This window comes from Halichoeres trimaculatus, unplaced genomic scaffold (genome assembly GCF_033239565.1).
Source record: "Halichoeres trimaculatus isolate MK-OKI-2021-1 unplaced genomic scaffold, fHalTri1.1 fHalTri1_scaffold_18, whole genome shotgun sequence".
Lineage (NCBI taxonomy): Eukaryota > Metazoa > Chordata > Actinopteri > Labriformes > Labridae > Halichoeres > Halichoeres trimaculatus.
This window is the reverse complement of record NW_027437196.1, coordinates 18,831,152-18,849,514: the sequence shown is the minus strand read 5'-3', so window position 1 is coordinate 18,849,514 and position 18,363 is coordinate 18,831,152. Positions and strand designations below refer to the sequence as shown.

The 18,363-nt window shown below is 38.9% G+C and overlaps 1 protein-coding gene across 1 annotated transcript; it reads left to right on the top strand.

Moving 5' to 3' along the window:
• LOC141807272 (TLC domain-containing protein 4-B-like) lies at positions 1–15,937 on the top strand. Its single transcript, XM_074693157.1, has 7 exons — positions 1–455; positions 3,452–3,621; positions 5,256–5,345; positions 7,231–7,289; positions 7,469–7,563; positions 12,210–12,283; positions 12,591–15,937. The coding sequence occupies exons 2-7, from the start codon at positions 3,467–3,469 to the stop codon at positions 12,907–12,909; spliced, it is 792 nt and encodes a 263-aa protein (XP_074549258.1). The 5' UTR covers positions 1–455; positions 3,452–3,466; the 3' UTR covers positions 12,910–15,937.
• The last annotated feature ends 2,426 nt before the right edge of the window (positions 15,938–18,363 follow it).

The following is an 18,363-nucleotide window of genomic DNA, read 5'->3' as shown; positions in this document are numbered from 1 at the left end:
GGTTGTGTGTTTGTATGTGAGTGAGTGTGTGTGTATCTTTAAGAATTCATCTGTAATTCGAGCCCTATAGGAGAGGAAGAGAGAGGGAAAGAGAAAGGGATAGAGAGGCAGTTACTTCGCACACCAACACCCCCCGTTCATTGCTATAATCGAGCGTCGAGCTGCACGATCTGCACCCCTGCAATTATGCACGTTTGGTGCTGGATGAGCTTCTCGGTAAACAGCGCAAAGCTGGCGCAGGCACATAGCTCCGGGCTCACTGCTGCTGCTGCTGCATCCCCCACAAGTTGTTAGCCTGTGTGTGGAAGCAAGAGGCGGGCTGTCTTGTTTATCAAAAATGACTCGACATGGCTGTGGCTCCTTTCGCTCAACATACAAGGCTGTGCGAGCGACTCTGGAAACCACAACACGTTAGGAGAGAGTGAGACGCAAGTCATCTTGATGAAAGTCACAAGGTAGGTCCATCCTGTATCGTGTATTTTCACTGTTTTCTGTTCATATGTGTGACTGGTAAAGCGAACCACCAACGGGCTAGTGTTATTTTTCCTCCACTCATTTCCCAGCAACAGCAGCTGGCCAAGCAATGCGGCGTGAATTGGCCTTGTGTGTGTTCGGTTATATCATGCAGCCTTCCACGCTCCTGAAGACAACCCGAATACCTTCCTTATGCCGAGTTGTTTACATGTTTGTTTCGGGTTCGCGGTTGTGCCTAGCAGACCTAAATGTGATCCAGGGATGCACATTGCTAAGTTATTTTCGTGGGGCTTTCGTTTCCTCAAAAAGAGGTCCACCCGTCTTACGCAAGCGCATTTAAACCCAACGTACAAGTCCTTTTGGGGGCATAAGCAACTGGCTAAACATTCTCCAGGTGGAAACCTGTCAGTCTCATTCCGCGAAAACGCAGTACCTCGAAAAGGAACCACAGACCTGTTCATGAGGCGGGACCAAACATGTCATTCTGAACCCAAATGCTTACAGTCAGGGGGGTTAACACTGCCCCCCTGTTAGAGACCCAAATCCTCATATTCGTTTTAACATTTAGATAACTAAACTTCATCAGCCCTACACAGAAGTCCTCTTTCCTTACGTCAACAGCATGCTTTAAGAGCTAAGGAAGGATTGCTCCTTGTGTTTTTCCCCCCCAAGTGAATTGCATAATGTTTTTGCACAAACATGAGTTCATAGTTAACACACCTTACGGTCTACTTCAAAGAAGGGTGATACAAGTCCTCTGAGCTGAAGAGATATGAGTGGAGGTGTATAAGCAGGTCGCATTCTTCACCTCAAACAACCTGTTCTGTGTTCCTACCACATTCATACTTTCATTTTAACATCCCGTCAGAAACACAACACGTGCTTTGCATGAGGTTTAACATTTTGACACTTCTGCTATGATAACTGGTAAACATGATAAATGTGTTTGTTTAAAAGCAGTCAATGGTTAAATAGGTCTACTACACTAATTCCCCTTTGATCTACATTCTGTTTCAGCCCTTTGCTTTTGATATGTCCTTAAGTGACCTTTGTGACCATTTACCCTTGGTAACAGGGTCCTGCTCAGTACTAGCAGGACGTAAACATGTGTGTACCTCAAACAGTCTCACACTGCTCTTTGTAAGAAAAGAACTCAGCCTCTCTTGAAGATCCAGATATCCCCTCAGTAGAAGTCATAACATGGTCTCTTTAAGTGCACTTCTTATTACAAAAGTCTTTCTGCCCTGCAGCATGCTACATTAGAGTTTTGGTGCTCACTGCCCACTAATGCATTACAGGCGAGCACAAGGGGAGGCCTCTGTTGGATCGGTCTTTCAGTTCCCCTGTGGCTTTTTCTTGGCTACAGTGCTTCAGCGAACTTCTCTGTTTGCCTTTAAGCATTACTTTGGCGTAACGCAGGAACAAAAGCATGTATAAATACAACGAGGCCAGAGCCCTGGGGAGGGAGGTGTGTGTTGTTGTGAGTTCCTGTTGGGAAATAATTTGCTCTACTTTTTAGAAGACATAAATATGTCATTTAAGTTTACCTAATTTGGCCTCTTACTAAACGGTAGTCTGTATGATGAAACTGTGCAATACTTGACAACATTTCAGTGGTTTGGCTTCAGTGCACTCAGTCTCTGGCATACATTTTCTGGCTAGATGCCAGTGCATGCAGAAGAGCTAATTTTGGACCTTTGTTGTCATAAAGAGCACTCACGTTTGATCCACATACAGATTTGATAAATAGATTTTTGGGATGTATTCAGGTCATGGTCCAAAAATTCAATACACACTGTGTCATTACAAAGCCTTATACAATGAACCTTTATTTACTTTCATTTACCAACACATGGCTGATCCTATGCTTTCTGATTCACTCACATCAAAGCTGTGACACCATTCCCCCATAATCCTCATAAGTACAGGAAAGTTGGTGTAATATTGGTTGAATTGGGTTAGTAAGTATTTTTTAGACCATCTTGTAAAGGAAATTCTACTTGTCTGTCTGAAGGAAACTTTCTTACACCAGTAATCTTTTAAAAAATAAGGGTTAAAGACAGACAACACAACACTTCAGTTTGTCAAAAGTGGCCAGTCCAGGTACGTTTTTCCAGGCAAACTAGGCCAAGCTAGAAATGAGAGGATTCTTGTGTGTGTGTTGCTGATGTACAGCGTCAAGTGTGTATGCTGTTGGGGACATGTGGTCAGACTCAAAGGCAGGGGGGTCAGGCCGTAGAGGGAGCCTATAGCCTCTCACTGTCACCTGTCGTCACATATCTGGTGTGAAACTGTGTCAGTTTGAATAGCTGTTTAGCAGGATGCACACTTGGGTGTAAAATTGTTCTGGGTTGACTTAGCATTTCATTTAGTACCACTGAGTTTTTTACTTTTGTTGTTTTTTTTTGTTTTTTTTTTGTAGCTAAGTAACTATAACTGTCAAACCACCAAAACACCTCCCTTGTCGTTCTTCTAATGAGACACTTCATCTAAAAAGGACAAGAAAGCAGTACATTAGTTTGCTTAAGTTAAATTCAACTTGAGACGTTTTCAGGCAGAAAATTAAAGAGTCTGGTTCATGTAGATTTTCTAAGTATTTAGTAAAGCTAGTGAAGAAGAGCTGCAGTCTAAAACTATGTTTACCACTTTGTGTTTTTTCCCACACTTTGCCTACGAGGTTCATTACACCCTTTCTGGTTCAGGTCAGCAGCAGCTCCCACGCACTTTTAGTTAAAAATTGACTTGGTCCCTTCTGCCAGGTATGACTCCTCTGACTCACTGTAGCTGTCGACAAAGGTCACAAATTACACCAGCTGCTTTATTTGGCTGACCTAAAATTGTCAAGTCACATCGAATGAAAACAGAGTCACTGATACCTACTGATTTTTTGACATTTTCTGTTTACTTATCTTCAGAGTTTTGTACATTTCCAGCTTCCTTGCTGACTTTGACTGTCTCTCTCTTCCTCTCCCCACAGCGGGGTTGGGTGGCCATGGACCCATTCAGCCAGCTCATCCTCGCCATCTCGGTGACCAGTTTCCTCACCTTCCAGTGGCTCTTCCACAAAGTCAGCCCCTGGATGTCCATGCGTGTCAGCCCCGGCTTCCTCAGCCTCAGTGACAAGCAGAAGGTGGAGTGGAACTCAAGGTGACCTGACGTAAACCTGACTGGGCTCACTGTTCACACGCTATGTATAACCCACAGTGTGATACTGCTCTCAGCTCAGATATTGGCCTGAGGAGGGGTTTTATTTCAGCTTGGTAGAAAGATCTGCACTACACAAACAACCCACACATTTCCTGTGACATAGTTTCTGACTCACTAGTAGGATGCATTGTTTTTGGCAATGTTTGCTCTACGTGCCACTTCTTCAAGATGCTGGAATCAGATTAGAAATTCACCAGTAAGCTGTTTTAAGGTTTTTCTTTTCAGCTTTCCTTTGGCTGTGCATTGAGTCTAAACTATATTAATGCTACCTCTGATTGAAAAATAAAAATATTGCTTTATTTGTGACAATTTTATAACACCAGAACTCTAGATTTTTCACACTATCTGTTTCCTTTCCTGTTGCCATCATTCCTGTTGAGTTTGGTGTCACTTCCTTCACTGATTTCACTCCTAACACCTTCAGTACCTGCAGTCTGAGCTGCAGTAAGACCAGTATTAATCAAATCCCCACTTTAAAGTTGTAATCCTTTAGATCTTTATGTCATAACTTTTCACTGAGGGTATTAAGTTGATTTGCTCTCTGTAAAACCCTTTTTTTAAAAATGTGCTTCTCTGATTTTGGCAGAAAGGGATGAACTTTTCTTACATAACACATCTGTACTCTTTCATATCAAGACATAGTAACAATTGTTGCTACGTCCTAATAACAGCAATTAACAGTGTATGAAATAATCCCACATTCTATAATCTTCCTCTAACAGGCTGTTTAACCTTGTTGCATTTAATCATTACAACTATTTTATCTTCACAAAGAGAAGTGACAGGCAGGAAGGCTTAAGGGGCGCGGTGCTCACACTGATGACTAGATTATTTGATCAGAAAACAACAGAGTGTCATCAGTTGTCATGCTTCTGTTTTATCTGTTAACTCGTTCAAGAACATGTTCGTAGTGACTAGAGAAAGTACACTGGATTAAAAGGAGTGTGGCAGAGAGGCTGCTGTAATCTCCAAGCACTGTGAGAGCAGTGAAAGCCGTATTGTAGATTTAAAGCCATTCAAGCGGTCCAGCCTGCTCGGTCCAACTTGCTTGAGTCATTCATTTTCATTTTGTCGCATACTCATTTTAATACTCATGAGAGCACTTGTGAAATTGAAATGATCACATGGCTTACAAGCGACTGAATGTGAAATGATTAGTGGAGATGGGTCCAGGCTACAGGGATCCCTGTTGAGGCTCATGACTTTGCAGATCCTAATTTAAGAGCCTTACAGCCAGTGTGGGTGTCATTCTGTCTCACTGATGGATGCTAAAGACTGTCTCGCTGCCTTAGTGACTGACTGGGACTGTGTGCTGCTCTGCCTGACCCTTCAGCAGTGTTTAATCTCTTAGTCTAATTGGTCTGAATCTGTGAGCAGCCCTGACAGGCAATCAGTTGATTCACTGTGAGTACTAAAAATTCAGCACTCTAAAGACGCAGCAGCTCTGAGGGCACTTTCCCTGAATTAAGATGAATATTCACGGCTCCTCTGAAAAGTTTGTTGAGCGGAAGATTTCACTCAAGTCAAAGAGGAGAGGATCATCACAGCTGTGTATGTTTTGGTTTTCATTCCAGGACGGTGTCAACATTTCATGCACTGTTGGTAGGAATCTTCTGTCTCCACATTTTGATGTTTGACGATCCCGTCAATGAAGACCCAGTCTGGTAAGAGGCTTTCAACCAAAATTCTTTTAGCCATGAGACCTAAAAACAGTTTGGTACTTTGTGAAGTCTTTTCCAATCTAGACTCCCAAAACACAGGAGCAAAAATGTAAAGAATGGATCAAGTAGTGTGTCACAGCTCAAAAATAAGCTCTAAGCGTTGGCTTCCCCTGCTAATAAGTTGACCTTTGATTGGATTACAAAGAATTATTTTCAAGGCCGATTGGAAACATCAGCATTTCTCTATAATGTGGGTTTGGAGGTTAAAGCTGAGTAAGATTAACCACTGCTTTTGTCAGGGTTCAGCGTAACATTTAGCTGCCTGTTTTTTGTTTGTTTTCTAAACCAGGAATTTCACTCACAGATCCACCAAATAACCTTGTTACACAATTCAGTGTTACGTAAATGAAAGCTAGCTTCTTGTTGCTGATTTTTTTTAATACTCTGTGTCATCAAGCTGTGTTTGAAAATCAATTTGATCTTTATTTTATTTTTTGGGTTCAACTCGTGTCAAAAAGAAGAAGCAGGATTTATGACAAAAGATTAGGGTTAAATAGACCACTTGGTCTAAACTCTTTTAATGATATCAAAGATATTTTATTCAAAAAGGACCAGTGATTCGAGTCGTTGCAGGAAATGTTAAATGTAGATCTTCAAAGCCTAACTGGACAGCTTAAAAGGCAAAGCATAAGTAACTGCAGTGTTGTCAGTGATGAGTACTTGTGGCCTATCTGGGGCAGAATTTAGACAAATTTTGCTGTTTTTTATGGATTGAACAGGTTTACCCATAACTGCTGACTGCTTTTCTTTACAAATCAATTGTTATCCTTGGTTTATACTTAAGCATCAATTGACACTATAAGATCTAACATAGATCTATGTAACTCTTTCAGTAGCCCAATGTACACCCATAGACTGTACATAGAGTGGACAGTGTGGCTCCGCCATTTATCATTGTACGGTTTTGAAGCCAAAATACCCCGTCACAGGCGCAGAGAGTCTTACCTCTTCTTGACTCTATCTCCCAACATACTGTACAATCCCTGAAAAAAATACACGAGAACAGCAGCTGTCAATCATCGTTAAACATTACGTAAAGCTTTGTTTTTAACCTCGTACAACTAATGAAAACCAAAGTTTTCAGAAAAAACAGGACTAGAATGCAAGACAGCCAAATGATATCTTCAAATCACCGCAACAATTGGACGTGAGAAACATTTCTACGAGGAGTATTAATTTTTTAAAGTTTGACCACAGCCCATCTGGGATGGCTGGAAAGCCGGATTTCGTAACCTATACTGCAGCCAGCCACCAGGGGGTGCAGTTTTTGTGGAGACCACACTTCGAGCCAAGCAAGCAGACGTCCATTTTTTTTACCGTCTTTGCATACACCTCCTCTAAAATGTAACAATGTATAAAACTACATTGACCACACACCATGTGTTTGGTCCAAGGGGCACCATTATTATTCCAACATTTATAGCATTTCCAGACTCACCGTGTATTTAATGTCCTCATACATCTTCTCTCTATTCTTCTCTGTGATAATTTCTGTCTGTTAAAGGTCAACATGTATCAGCTCCAATTTAACATGATACTTTTGGAATGGATATGAAAAAGCAAGCAGAAGACATTGGAAAACAGGCAGTTTAACTATCATACAGACCACACTGCCCACAAGTGTTTGGGCAGAGTATTGCAGAGTAACATGGACACGTCCATGCACAAGTACATAATGATCACGACTGTGTCTCCAAATACAGCATAGGTTCAGTGCAGAAGTATGAAGCAGGTATAATCTGAAAGTAAGACACACCTACTCTTGGGTTTTTTTAGCAGACCTCACAAACCTGGTGTAACTCATTGTGTTTTGTTTTTTTTTCAACAGGGGAGATCCTACATTAGTGAAGACTAATGTTGCCATCACAACTGGCTACCTCATATCTGGTAAGATTAAGTTACAGTTTGCTCAGCTCATATTGTGAATAAGACCTGAAAACAGAAGAAAATACTGATACATGTATGTATACGAAGTTCAGCTTATGGCTTATCAGTTATTGTCGCGCAAAATGTTTTGATGCATACATGACAATTGTCTCTCTGTCTCGTGTACTTCTGTTTTTCAGATCTGCTGCTAATATTTTACTATTGGAGGGCGATAGGCGACAAGTTTTTTGTAATTCACCATCTGGCAGCATTGTATGCTTACTACTATGTACTGGTGAGTGCCCTATTGTCCAATAGCAGAACGTGCAGGCAAGATGGGAAGAAGACAACCAAGGATGAACAGCTTTGTCCTGCCAAGCTGGGTGTTTTTAATGTAGCCCCTGTTTAGTGAGTGTCCATGACTGCTGGCCCCTGACAGCTAGAGACAACTGCTGAAAACAGATGGGGAAGGTCAGCATAGCTTTAAAGCGATGAGTAAGTGTAAGGCTTTGACAGAGAAGGAGAGTATGGACTACAGTTGCTTACAATTATATTTTTGGTGCGATTGCTTTCAGCTGAGGTGAAAATGAACAAAACCAAAACATGCAAGAGTAAGTTATGTAGAGTTTGTTAAATAATAGGGAAAAGTTGATGCATTTGTGTGCATGAGAGTTTCTCAGCTGAAGTGTTAGGAAAATTTAAGTTGTCGTACATTTTTAGCATTACACAGAAAGACTGATTTTGAAAGTGTAAAAAGCATTTTGTGGATTTAAGTAATTAATCTGGTTGGCATTAGTTTTGAGCTGACTTTACCTTTGCTCAGATTGAGTCATTTAACAAAGTGCATTGTCAAAGCTCTCTTCCAGAAGATCATAATGATTAACTTTTCCTGAACACACATTTAGCAGGAAGACCTGTATCATTATTGGTAAATCCAGCATTAGCTTTGACATTGACCTGATTTTCATCACTCACCTTTAACACAAACCAGTGACTCACTTGTTATTGCTGCTTGTCTAGTTTATCTCTAAGTTTGGCAAGAGTTTGGAGGACACAGCTTTTATGGGCAGTGCTGTTCACTCTTGGTTTAATCTGAAACCCTCTAGGTCGCCAGGATCTGTGGGTAATTCCTATGAAAATGAATGACTATGGTATTTTTTGCATGGAATGCTCAATGATGGTACTGGCTGATGACCCCCTTCCCCCCTCCACCTTGCCCTGACAAACTCTGCGCTTTCTGTTTGTTTTACTGACCCCCTTTAATGTTGTGTGAATCTGACGTAAGCTGGTCTTTACTGAGCTTAGTGCAGCTGAATGCCGAACTGTAACCACTGTGTGCATGCTGGCAGCTCTGAAGCCTCCTACACAGACAGGGTTTCTTTCTTCTTTCTGTGCATGCCAACAAACAGTATTTAACTATCTTAATTATTTAACCGCCTACCTACAGTACCTTGCACCTGTCTGTTGTTGTGCCGGAGCCTAGTTCTGTCTCTTCCTTCTCTTCTTTACACTCCTGCGTCTCCTAATAAGGATAACTGACCCCCACTCAAGCCACTCAAATAAAACCACCCCAATTATCCCTCGTTGGCAAAGGGCATCCCAAAGCCCCTCCCCTGAGTCTTCGCTCTCTCTCGATAATGCTATGAAAAGTCAACTTTCATTCATAGTCACACTAAGGGAATTGAGTTTGTTCCCCTTAAAGTGAATGTTGCGTATATTTCACATGAGGATTATACAGCATGCATTGCCCTGCCTACAAACCCCATCAGTTTAAAAAGTTTTATAGTGTCTCGTGCTATACTTCAAGTTTAAGGTTTTAAGATGCCTCTGACAAATATGATCTTGGTTATAAATATAAAAAAATCTGTATCCCTCCCCTCTCTGCTTTCCAGCCACTAGCTGGATTTACAGATGTTGTTTTTTTACCTTTATATTACACATGCAATATTTTTGTATCTCTTTTTTTCATGGACGAAAAATACTTTTCATAATATCTAGGATTCAGTTGGAATAAAACTGACTGTAAATCCAGCCTTTTATTTGGGGAAACAGAGAAAGCACCTGTATCTTAAAGAGATATATAAATGACATGAAGTAGGCCATACTGTTACTGGACACTCATGACTGATCCCCTGTAGCCCGTACCTCAAACTCGTTGGAAAAAAAAAAACAAAAAAAAACGTTGCAGCCCATTATATTCCAGGCATTTTACATGCACAAACAATACTCTTCAAAAAAATAATTGGCTTATCTTTGATGTGTTTTTTATTTAGTTTTGTACCCTGTCAAATTTGTCATGTTGTTAAAGTCTATCAGTAAATGTGTTGAGTGTGTTTATGTGGAGGATTTTATTTCAAGTGCTCCTACTCAATACAGACAGTCAACCTTAAGGCAAACAGCCAAATGAAGGCATAAAATATGTTTTTATATGTCATATACAAGATTTGACAACCGTAATATAAAGAAACAAATTGGCTAATTTCATGGCTTGTTGGTATGTTTTGATTATCAAGTCAGTCACAAATATTTTTCCTATAACAGTTTTCTATGATTTAATTTGTCTTTTCTGTCTATTTGAACATTTGTTTAAGCAAAACATGGAGACACAACTCTTATAATTAAAGCTATGTAACTATCAAATGCATGCTCTCAGTTTTCTACATGTTGCTTCTTATTTGCTTCCAGTTGTGGTGGCATCTTTTTTAATTTTACTCTTCTAATATATCTGTCTGTCAATCTGTCTGTCTGTCTTTGTGTCCTCTGCTGACTTTAACATAAATAGCCCCTCTTTAAACCCTACATGCAAAAACTACCAACATCAAGTCGGGCTGTGTCATCCCCGTTCATGCAAAAACTACCAAAAAGGTTGTGTGTCATTGAGAATCCCAGAGCAGGTCTCGATCTAGATGGGGACTTCTTTATTCCTGTCTTGTCTGCTGCTATTGCTGTTGTGTTGCACTGAGCAGATATGATGCCCAGTCACAGTATGGACTTACCAGTTCCTAGATGTACTAGCATGCTGATGCTAGGTGAAGAGTTTACATCATATGGTACAAAATGCTGCGATTCAGATGTACCCTGTTTGTATCATGTAGTAAGTATGTTTCAATGAAAAGCTTCTGTTTCAGCCCTGACGGTAAGTTGGCCTTCTGAATGTCTTGAAAATCATGCTGCTAGCCAAATAGCACTGAATTATTTGTTCTTTTTGGTGCAAATTTTAGCGAAACTGAATTCTGTGATTTTGAACTTCACTTTTTGATTTATAACCTGAAATTGTGCATTCAGATGAAAGCACAAGCCTTACTGATAAAATTCATATTTAAACTATTTAACTGCCAAAAAATCACAGTTTTCAGTTTCTATGATGCACCTTCACAGTGAGGACACTTAATTCAAACGTATTTGTCTAACAGCACTTTTTTTAAAACCATCATTTTAATCTTAAGTGGCTGATTTAGGTATCAAGGCGTCAAGCGTTTAAGATAAGGGGTCCTGAATTCATGTTTTAAGATCATCTCCCTGTAATTAAGTTTTAACTAAAAAGTTTTGTCATACACGATTAATCTGAGCCTCAGCCCAGGTCAAAAACTGCAGTCCATGATGTTGAAAGCATTAAAATCTGACCAAATACTTCAAGTTTGATCTGCTTCCTGCTCCTGTCCTGGGTGTAAAGTAAGTATAGCCCATTGAAGATGACCTCAAACCTTGTACAACATGAGATTCAGGCCCTGATTTTCTAAACATTGACATGTTTTGCAGTTAGTGCTTCTCACTCTGCATGGCCTTGACTGCCCTTTAAAATTATGGCTGGCTGAATGTACATGTATATGTAAATGTTTTAAGTATATGTATTTAAGCCTGTTCTGCTTCTATTTGCTCTGCACTCTATAATGTCGCAGTGTAATTCAGAAGCATTGTTGTAATGTGTGGTACCAGCTGTGTAGTTTTATTGCAAATATTAGTCAACAATAGTAGACGTAGTTTGTTTAAAACATGCTTTGGTGATTTACGCTTAAACAAGCTTTATTTGCAAAAATGCTTCAGTTCATGTGAGCATTTTTGCAGGTTGCTCTCTCTGTGGAGTGTTTCAGGTAGTAAATGATCAGGATGTTTTTGCAAATTTACTTTGATGGGACTTAGGTGCCTTATACAGAAACAGAGTCAGTACAGAGTTAAAAAATCAACCTGCTCTTGATCTTTAATTTGACATGAACTTTCATGATTTGTGAGGTATAGATTAAAGTAACTGACAATCTTCTTGAAGAAAAGGTAATTTACATATCCAAAGCATAAAGAGGGGGGAATAGTATTTAAAAGTCCCTATTTTCCTTCACTAGTGTTTTAAAAAGCACTAATTTCAGCCTCTTTCTGAAATGCTTCGTTTTAACCACTGTCTCTTTAAAAAAATAAAGACATAGGAATCAAATTAAATATCAGTCTTATTTCAACCTGCATCACTTGAAGATGTAGTTGTGAGCACTGAAGGAGGAGGTCCTCCTCCTGGATCTGACAGATTGTTCTATATTTGGTGCAGGCTTCATCTAATTTTAAACCTTTGTTCTCTATTCTGTTTAAGTATTAATTGAGACAAGGAACTTCATATGGTCTATTGATGCCCTGGGATTGTTGATAAGGTTGTTTTTTGTTTTCAACGGGGTTTTATGGGGTTGTTGTCGATATCAATTATAAGCCACAGGGGATTCCAGACAACTTAACCTCTTTGTTGAGAAACCAGCCAGAGAACCAGGTGCAGACCATGATGTATGAGTCGCTGACACATTCTCAATGTTGATATTTGTGTAACTATTCCTTTTTAAGTTGTATCTCTAAGCAGCAGGTGGTTAGTCAGCGTTATGCCTTTAAAATTCACTGCACTGGTGTTCTCTTCTTGTCTCTTTCATGTTTTTTTTGTTCTCTCCTTTTCTCACACTGATTTTCCAGGGTCAAGGAATGTTGCCTTATTTTGCTAACTTCCGTCTGCTAGCTGAGTTTTCTACACCATGTGTAAACCAGCGGTATGTACCTGCTTATGAATGACCTCGGTCTTAGTTCTTTGAATCCAGGATAAAAAAATCTTCAATTCTTGAGACTTTATAACTGGCTTTGTGCTAGTTGTGAGGAATTTTAATGACATGAAGATAATCCACAGCTTGTTACATGTTCTCTTTGTGTTTAACTGATTATTGACAGGGTTTTCCAAATCCTCTTGAACACCCAGTCTAGATTAAGCATCGGAATGAGAATGAACTCAGGACTGTTATTCGTTATGTTGGTATTTCTTCCCGCTAGAAACTGTTTTCTTACTTGTGTGTTATCTTTCAGCTGGTTCTTTGAGGTACTTGGTTATCCCAAGTCCTCTCGGCCCAACATGGCGAATGGCGTTGCCATGGCCGTAGTCTTTTTTCTGGTCCGCATCGCTGTCATGCCAGTCTACTACAGTCGTATGTATGCAGTCTACGGCACCGAGGCCTTCTATCTGGTGCCCTGGGGTGGCCGTGTCGCCTGGATCTGCTCCAGTATCTGCTTGGACATCATGAATATCATGTGGATGCACAAGATCGCTCGCGGCTGCTACAGGGTGCTGCGCTCGGCACGCCAGAGCAAATCAGGCACACCTCAGGAGAATGGGAAGATGGATTAATGGAGCTATGGTGTCATTGTTGAGAAAACTGAGAAAATGACACCACTCTCAGTGCATTGGTGAGCAGCAGTGTGGACACTTGCATGTCACTCCAAGGACAAGTGATACGAGAGGAACGAATGTAAGGAGATTTGTTTTGGAAAGCAGGAGCAGTCGCTGAGATTTAACGATGGACCGCTTCACTTAACTGGCCATCCCTAAGCCATGAAATGACCTCTTAGCAATACTCCGTGCATGGCCGATTATTTTTTTCGTGGACTCTTTACCCCTACACAAAGAGGTCATCCTGGGACAATGGACTGTTAGCCCTTCCACAAATTGTCAAAAAGTTTACTCTTCTTTAAATATGTGCTCAACAAGAGACTTTTTGTATAATTAATGCAATCCAGTCCCAGAATAGAAGCGATGACATGTGAGTTCTTGTGGTTGAAGTAAAAATCTGAGCGATCCTTGAAAACATTCACTGATTTCTCCATAATGGGCAGTGCCATGAAGTCATCATCAAACGCTTGTTCAGGAGAAGCATCAAGCATTATTTTCAGTTAATCTCATGGAGAGTTTGCAGTAAGCTCAATTTGCAGGGATTTCATTGGCACAAAAACAGAGTTAGATCAAGTGCTCTCACAGAGAGGAGTAAGTGTGGATAATCAGCTCACCACTCACTCATTCACTGTCATTCAGCTTCAGAAGCCAGCCTTTTAAGAAGCAAACTCAAATATTAGCTAATTTCTATCTGAATGGGTGATTCAAAGAGTGTAGGTTTAACTAGAAGTCTTCACACAATGAACTTTATTTCTTCTGTCTGTTGGAATGAAAGGTACATTTTAAAGATACCAATAAAGATAGATGTTTTACTCTTAAGGGGACCGATGGAAGGAGTACCCAATCAAAGAAAATGCTAAAAGGGAAACTGAATGTCAAAGCTTTGTTTGTACACTGATGTTTCATATTGCGAGAATATTATTTTTCATCAAAATATCAAGGTTATTGTTGAAAACAGATTTTTTAAATGCCACATCACATTGAAAGAGGTATGTTTCTGACACTGATTTTTAGGATACTGCTCTGTATTTATTTCACATTGTGCAATGTTAGAGTATAGTATTGATTTCGAATCAGCATCACCTATTAGAACTATTAAAACAAAAAGAAAAACTTATTTAAAACACTCATTAATTGTAAAAGTGAAGTCTTAAAACTCTGACCCTCCTCACACTTTTTTTATTAATGAAATGTTTGAATTAACCCGAGGGTGATACTTTCCATCAAGCTGCATGCTACTTTGTTTGTTTGCCACGAGGAAATTGGAAATATTAGCCAGCAAGATAAATTCAGTTGGAGGTTTCACAACATTCATTTGGAGAATTATTAACTTTAATGTGATGTAAAATCCAGAGAGGAGATCAGCTGTAGATGGTGATAGTTTGATCCATGACAAACACTTTTTTTCCGTCAGCTGTTCGACACAGTGTGCACTCCTATAATTATTCATGAGATAACAAGGACGGTGTTTAATTCAGAAGGCAAATTGAATTTTCACACTTTAGTTTCTTTATCCTCATTTTTTCTGGAGCAGAAACATTATGTTCACTTTTAAAAACAGGAAAAGCTCTTTTCAAATGTATATTTTTTTCAGGTGAAAAGATATAGATCTTGGATAATTTTTGAAACTTGAATTTCAATTTTAAATGTATCTTTATATGAGCTATACATCAAATGCTTGTGTCAAATGTTTTGTGAAACAGAAACAGGGATTGCTAGTTTTTGCCTTGCTATGTCCAGCATTTAATTTTGTTGCCTTTTTTAAAAAACAACTTATGATTGCACAGTGAATATTTTTGTTGCATCCAACTCCTCACTGCACTGAAAAGTGTTTTTCAGTGATTTTAAGTGTGTGTGTTTTCCATGTCCAATGCCTGTCTAAAGTGATTGTTTGGCCTTTGTAATAGATCCATTGGAAATGAAGCGCTGGTTGTTCTGTTTTGTTATAGTATGAGATTTCAAAGATGTATGTGTTTGTGCCAGTGCTTAAGCCACTACTACTCCATCATGAAGTTTTTTTTTCCTCAACTCCATGAGCATTTTCATGCAACAGTGCCAACTTACTACCATGGTTTTATGGTGAACACCAGTTCTGTTCGCATAACCATCCTGCACATTGTGGTTAGTCACTGTATGATATAAGCCGTAATAGTTTGGCATGGTTAAACATTGTGAAACCCCAACAGTGTGTTAGGAGCAGGGTGTACTTGACAACTGATAATGAAGTGTTGCCATCTACATTACATCTAGATACCACCATATCACTTTAGAAGAGTCAGAGTGTGGTGTTTGTCGATATTTCACCCTCATTAAACGGAAATTATGCAACAATTTCATGACAGTGGTTGACCTCTGGTAGAATAAGAAGTGGCTGTGTATGCATGGTCAATATGGTCTTCTTCATGCACCGTCTATAACTGCATGTGGTATTGCATGGGGACTGCACTGTAAACAAAAAAAGCATATACATTTGCAAAACAAATTCTGTCCTTTATTTTCTTTTCAGTTGTACATGTACATAATGTTTTACTAAAACGTTATTCTTGGACTGTGCCACATAATGTAATCCACAGGTGATGATAACGATGTGATGAGAACATCACAAAGCAGATACTAAGTGTAATATCCAGCACAGAAATAATGAGTAAGGGAATACTTGAATACTAATCAGCACAGCCCATAACAATCTGGGTAGTGCGAATAAACATCAACCCTGTTAGCATCCTGCATTATTATGCCTACCATTGTCTTTAATTTATTAATCCAACAGATGTAGACATAAAACAAAGCAGATGCTACAGTAAAACCGAGCATGGTGCTGCCGTCAGCAGATAGACTGGTGTTGGTGTTTCTGTTCTGAATGTTGTCAGGAAACAGGGAGTGAGTCGGTGAAGTGTTTAGTGACATTCTATGAATGTGTCGGAGAAGAGAAAATATTTGTCATTCACATTTTCTGTTGTTCTTTACAATAAATACCAAATTAACTGATTTGCTGTCTATTATTTGGTTGTACCTTGTCGATCTCTTTTTATTAGCGCCTTCTGGTCCAAACAGACTTTGTGCTGCAGAGAATGTAGTTAACACACACATGATCATTTTAACTTCTGATTAGATACAGTTTTTTTTTTTTTTCAGACGTCCTTGTGTTTTACATAAAACATTGGCTTAATTCACTACTTGCATTAACGAGACTGAAACACAAACTCACATAGTTTGTTTCCTGACCTTTCCTCACTTGAGGTTGTGGTTTAGAGCAGCTCAACTCAACCACACATAATGGGTTCAATTTTCAAAATCTTCAGCCAGGTAAGGTTACAATCTATGTGGCAACCTATCATTCATTAGTATTGATAAAATAAAAAATGAAAAAAAATCTGAAGGTAAACACGTAAAACTCAGTGCCCAACAAGGTAATAATAGTTAACTAAAACGCAATAAAAAACAAAAAACTAAAATTTAAAATACATCGCAGTTACCTCAAATTGATAAAAACTAGAAAAGAAGACAAAAACGATAAGTAAACTAAAACTGTATCTTATGTTCACAAAACTAACTGAAACTAACTAAAATTATAGACAAAATTCCCTTAGTTATAGTTTCTGACAATATTAATAGCCTTTAGGATTTAAATTAATCCGACACATTTTCCCAAACAATTCTAGACAGTTTTCGGCAGTTGTCAGTGCCACACAGCACCATCATAGCAACGTACTGGGACGAGCTTGTTCACTGCACTGACTGGCTGTGCGCTGTGCTGCGATGAAACGTAGTGGAGCAATGAATCAGAGCATCTGCAATAGTTTAATTGTTACAGAGTCCAAGTTTTTATTGTATTTGAGTCTGCCTTTATTGTTACAGACTCCAAGTTTTTATTTATTGAAGCTCATGTTATATTGTTTTTTTATAATTTATGTTAATATTATTTTTATGTAATTTATGTCAACATTATTTTATATAATTTATGCTTATATTTTTTATACTAAGTTTATATTATTTTCATGTGTTTAAGGCAGCAGCCAACAGTTCAGTACCAGCATTGACTGAGCAGTGAGCACTATGTTGGACTTGAAAATAAACAGTATGACAAAATATTAACTCTGACCTTTTTGAATCCTGCACCTGGATAATAACGTATGAAAAAAACTAAAACTAAACTGAGACTCAGCCTTGTTGCAAAAATCAAAACTAAATAAAAACTAGAATGCCCGCTCTAAAACTAATTAAAACTAAACTGTAATGGAAAATAAAATGTCAAAACTAACTAAAACTAAACTATAATGACAAATCAAAAACTATTATAACCTTGGTGCCCAATGAGAACCCTCAAAATGGCCCACCAAAGAATTGAGCATTTTTTTACAGATTGGTAGAAAGAATGGTTTCATATCTAGGGATAACTTTTCTATTCATTAAAGTTTTGCAGGACTGTACACCGTTTTTTTTTTTTTTTTTTTTTTACATTTGCACAATATACACAGTTGGTCTCTTTAAGTGATAGCTTGATGCTACTAGCTAGCTGCTAGGCATCATCATAAGTACGTTTCGCCATATTTTTGTGTTTTCTCTGCCAACAAGTTCAGACTAAGAATGGCCCATGACCTCCGAGAAATAACTGATTAGAAGACCATAGTCCTGAACTCTTTCACCTGAGGTAGAGGAGGATTCAGTTGGTTAAGTTCTAGACAAACTTAAGGGCTTCATACATCCAGATAACTCAATTGCCACTAAATGTTAGTCAATGTTACAAATATTTTCACTCTTATGGTACTGAGCTAGTTCACCATATATCCAGTGAGTCAGTCGCGGATTGATTTTTTTCCCAGCACTTCTTAGGCCTCTTTAAGCAACACTACATACTCGCCCTGGATAACCAATGTGGCGAGGCCATCAGTTTTTGGACTTCTTGTGCATATGGCAGTTGACACACAAACGTATGTATTTATTGATAAATGTGAATATATTTACAATTTTCTTTTCCATCCATGGAGGTTAACTATGAATTCTATAACTCAGCGGTTCACAATTACTTCACATTGATACTTACGTGAATCTTTGTGCTTAATTTTAAAAGCCCTGAGACAGGAGTGTTTTGTTTTTAAGTCGCCATTGATAACCAAAAGTAATGTCTCACAACGGGCACTAGAGGGCAGTGTTACGGTGTATTGTGTTTATGTCTGGCCTTCAGGAGATGCAGTTAATCAGGGGCCCTGTGGGTTTTGGTCTAAAATCTCTGATTTGTATCCATGTTAACAATGAAAAAGGAGCCACTGTGAACTGATGGCACTTCTGCCGGAAGACAATTTATTCCTAGTTCAGAAAATGTTTTGGTTTTTAATTTATTTAAAGAGTATGGAGGTGTTTGTGCTCAGTCTGAACTGCAGCCCCTCAGCCAACAAGCTGTGCTCTCCAGTT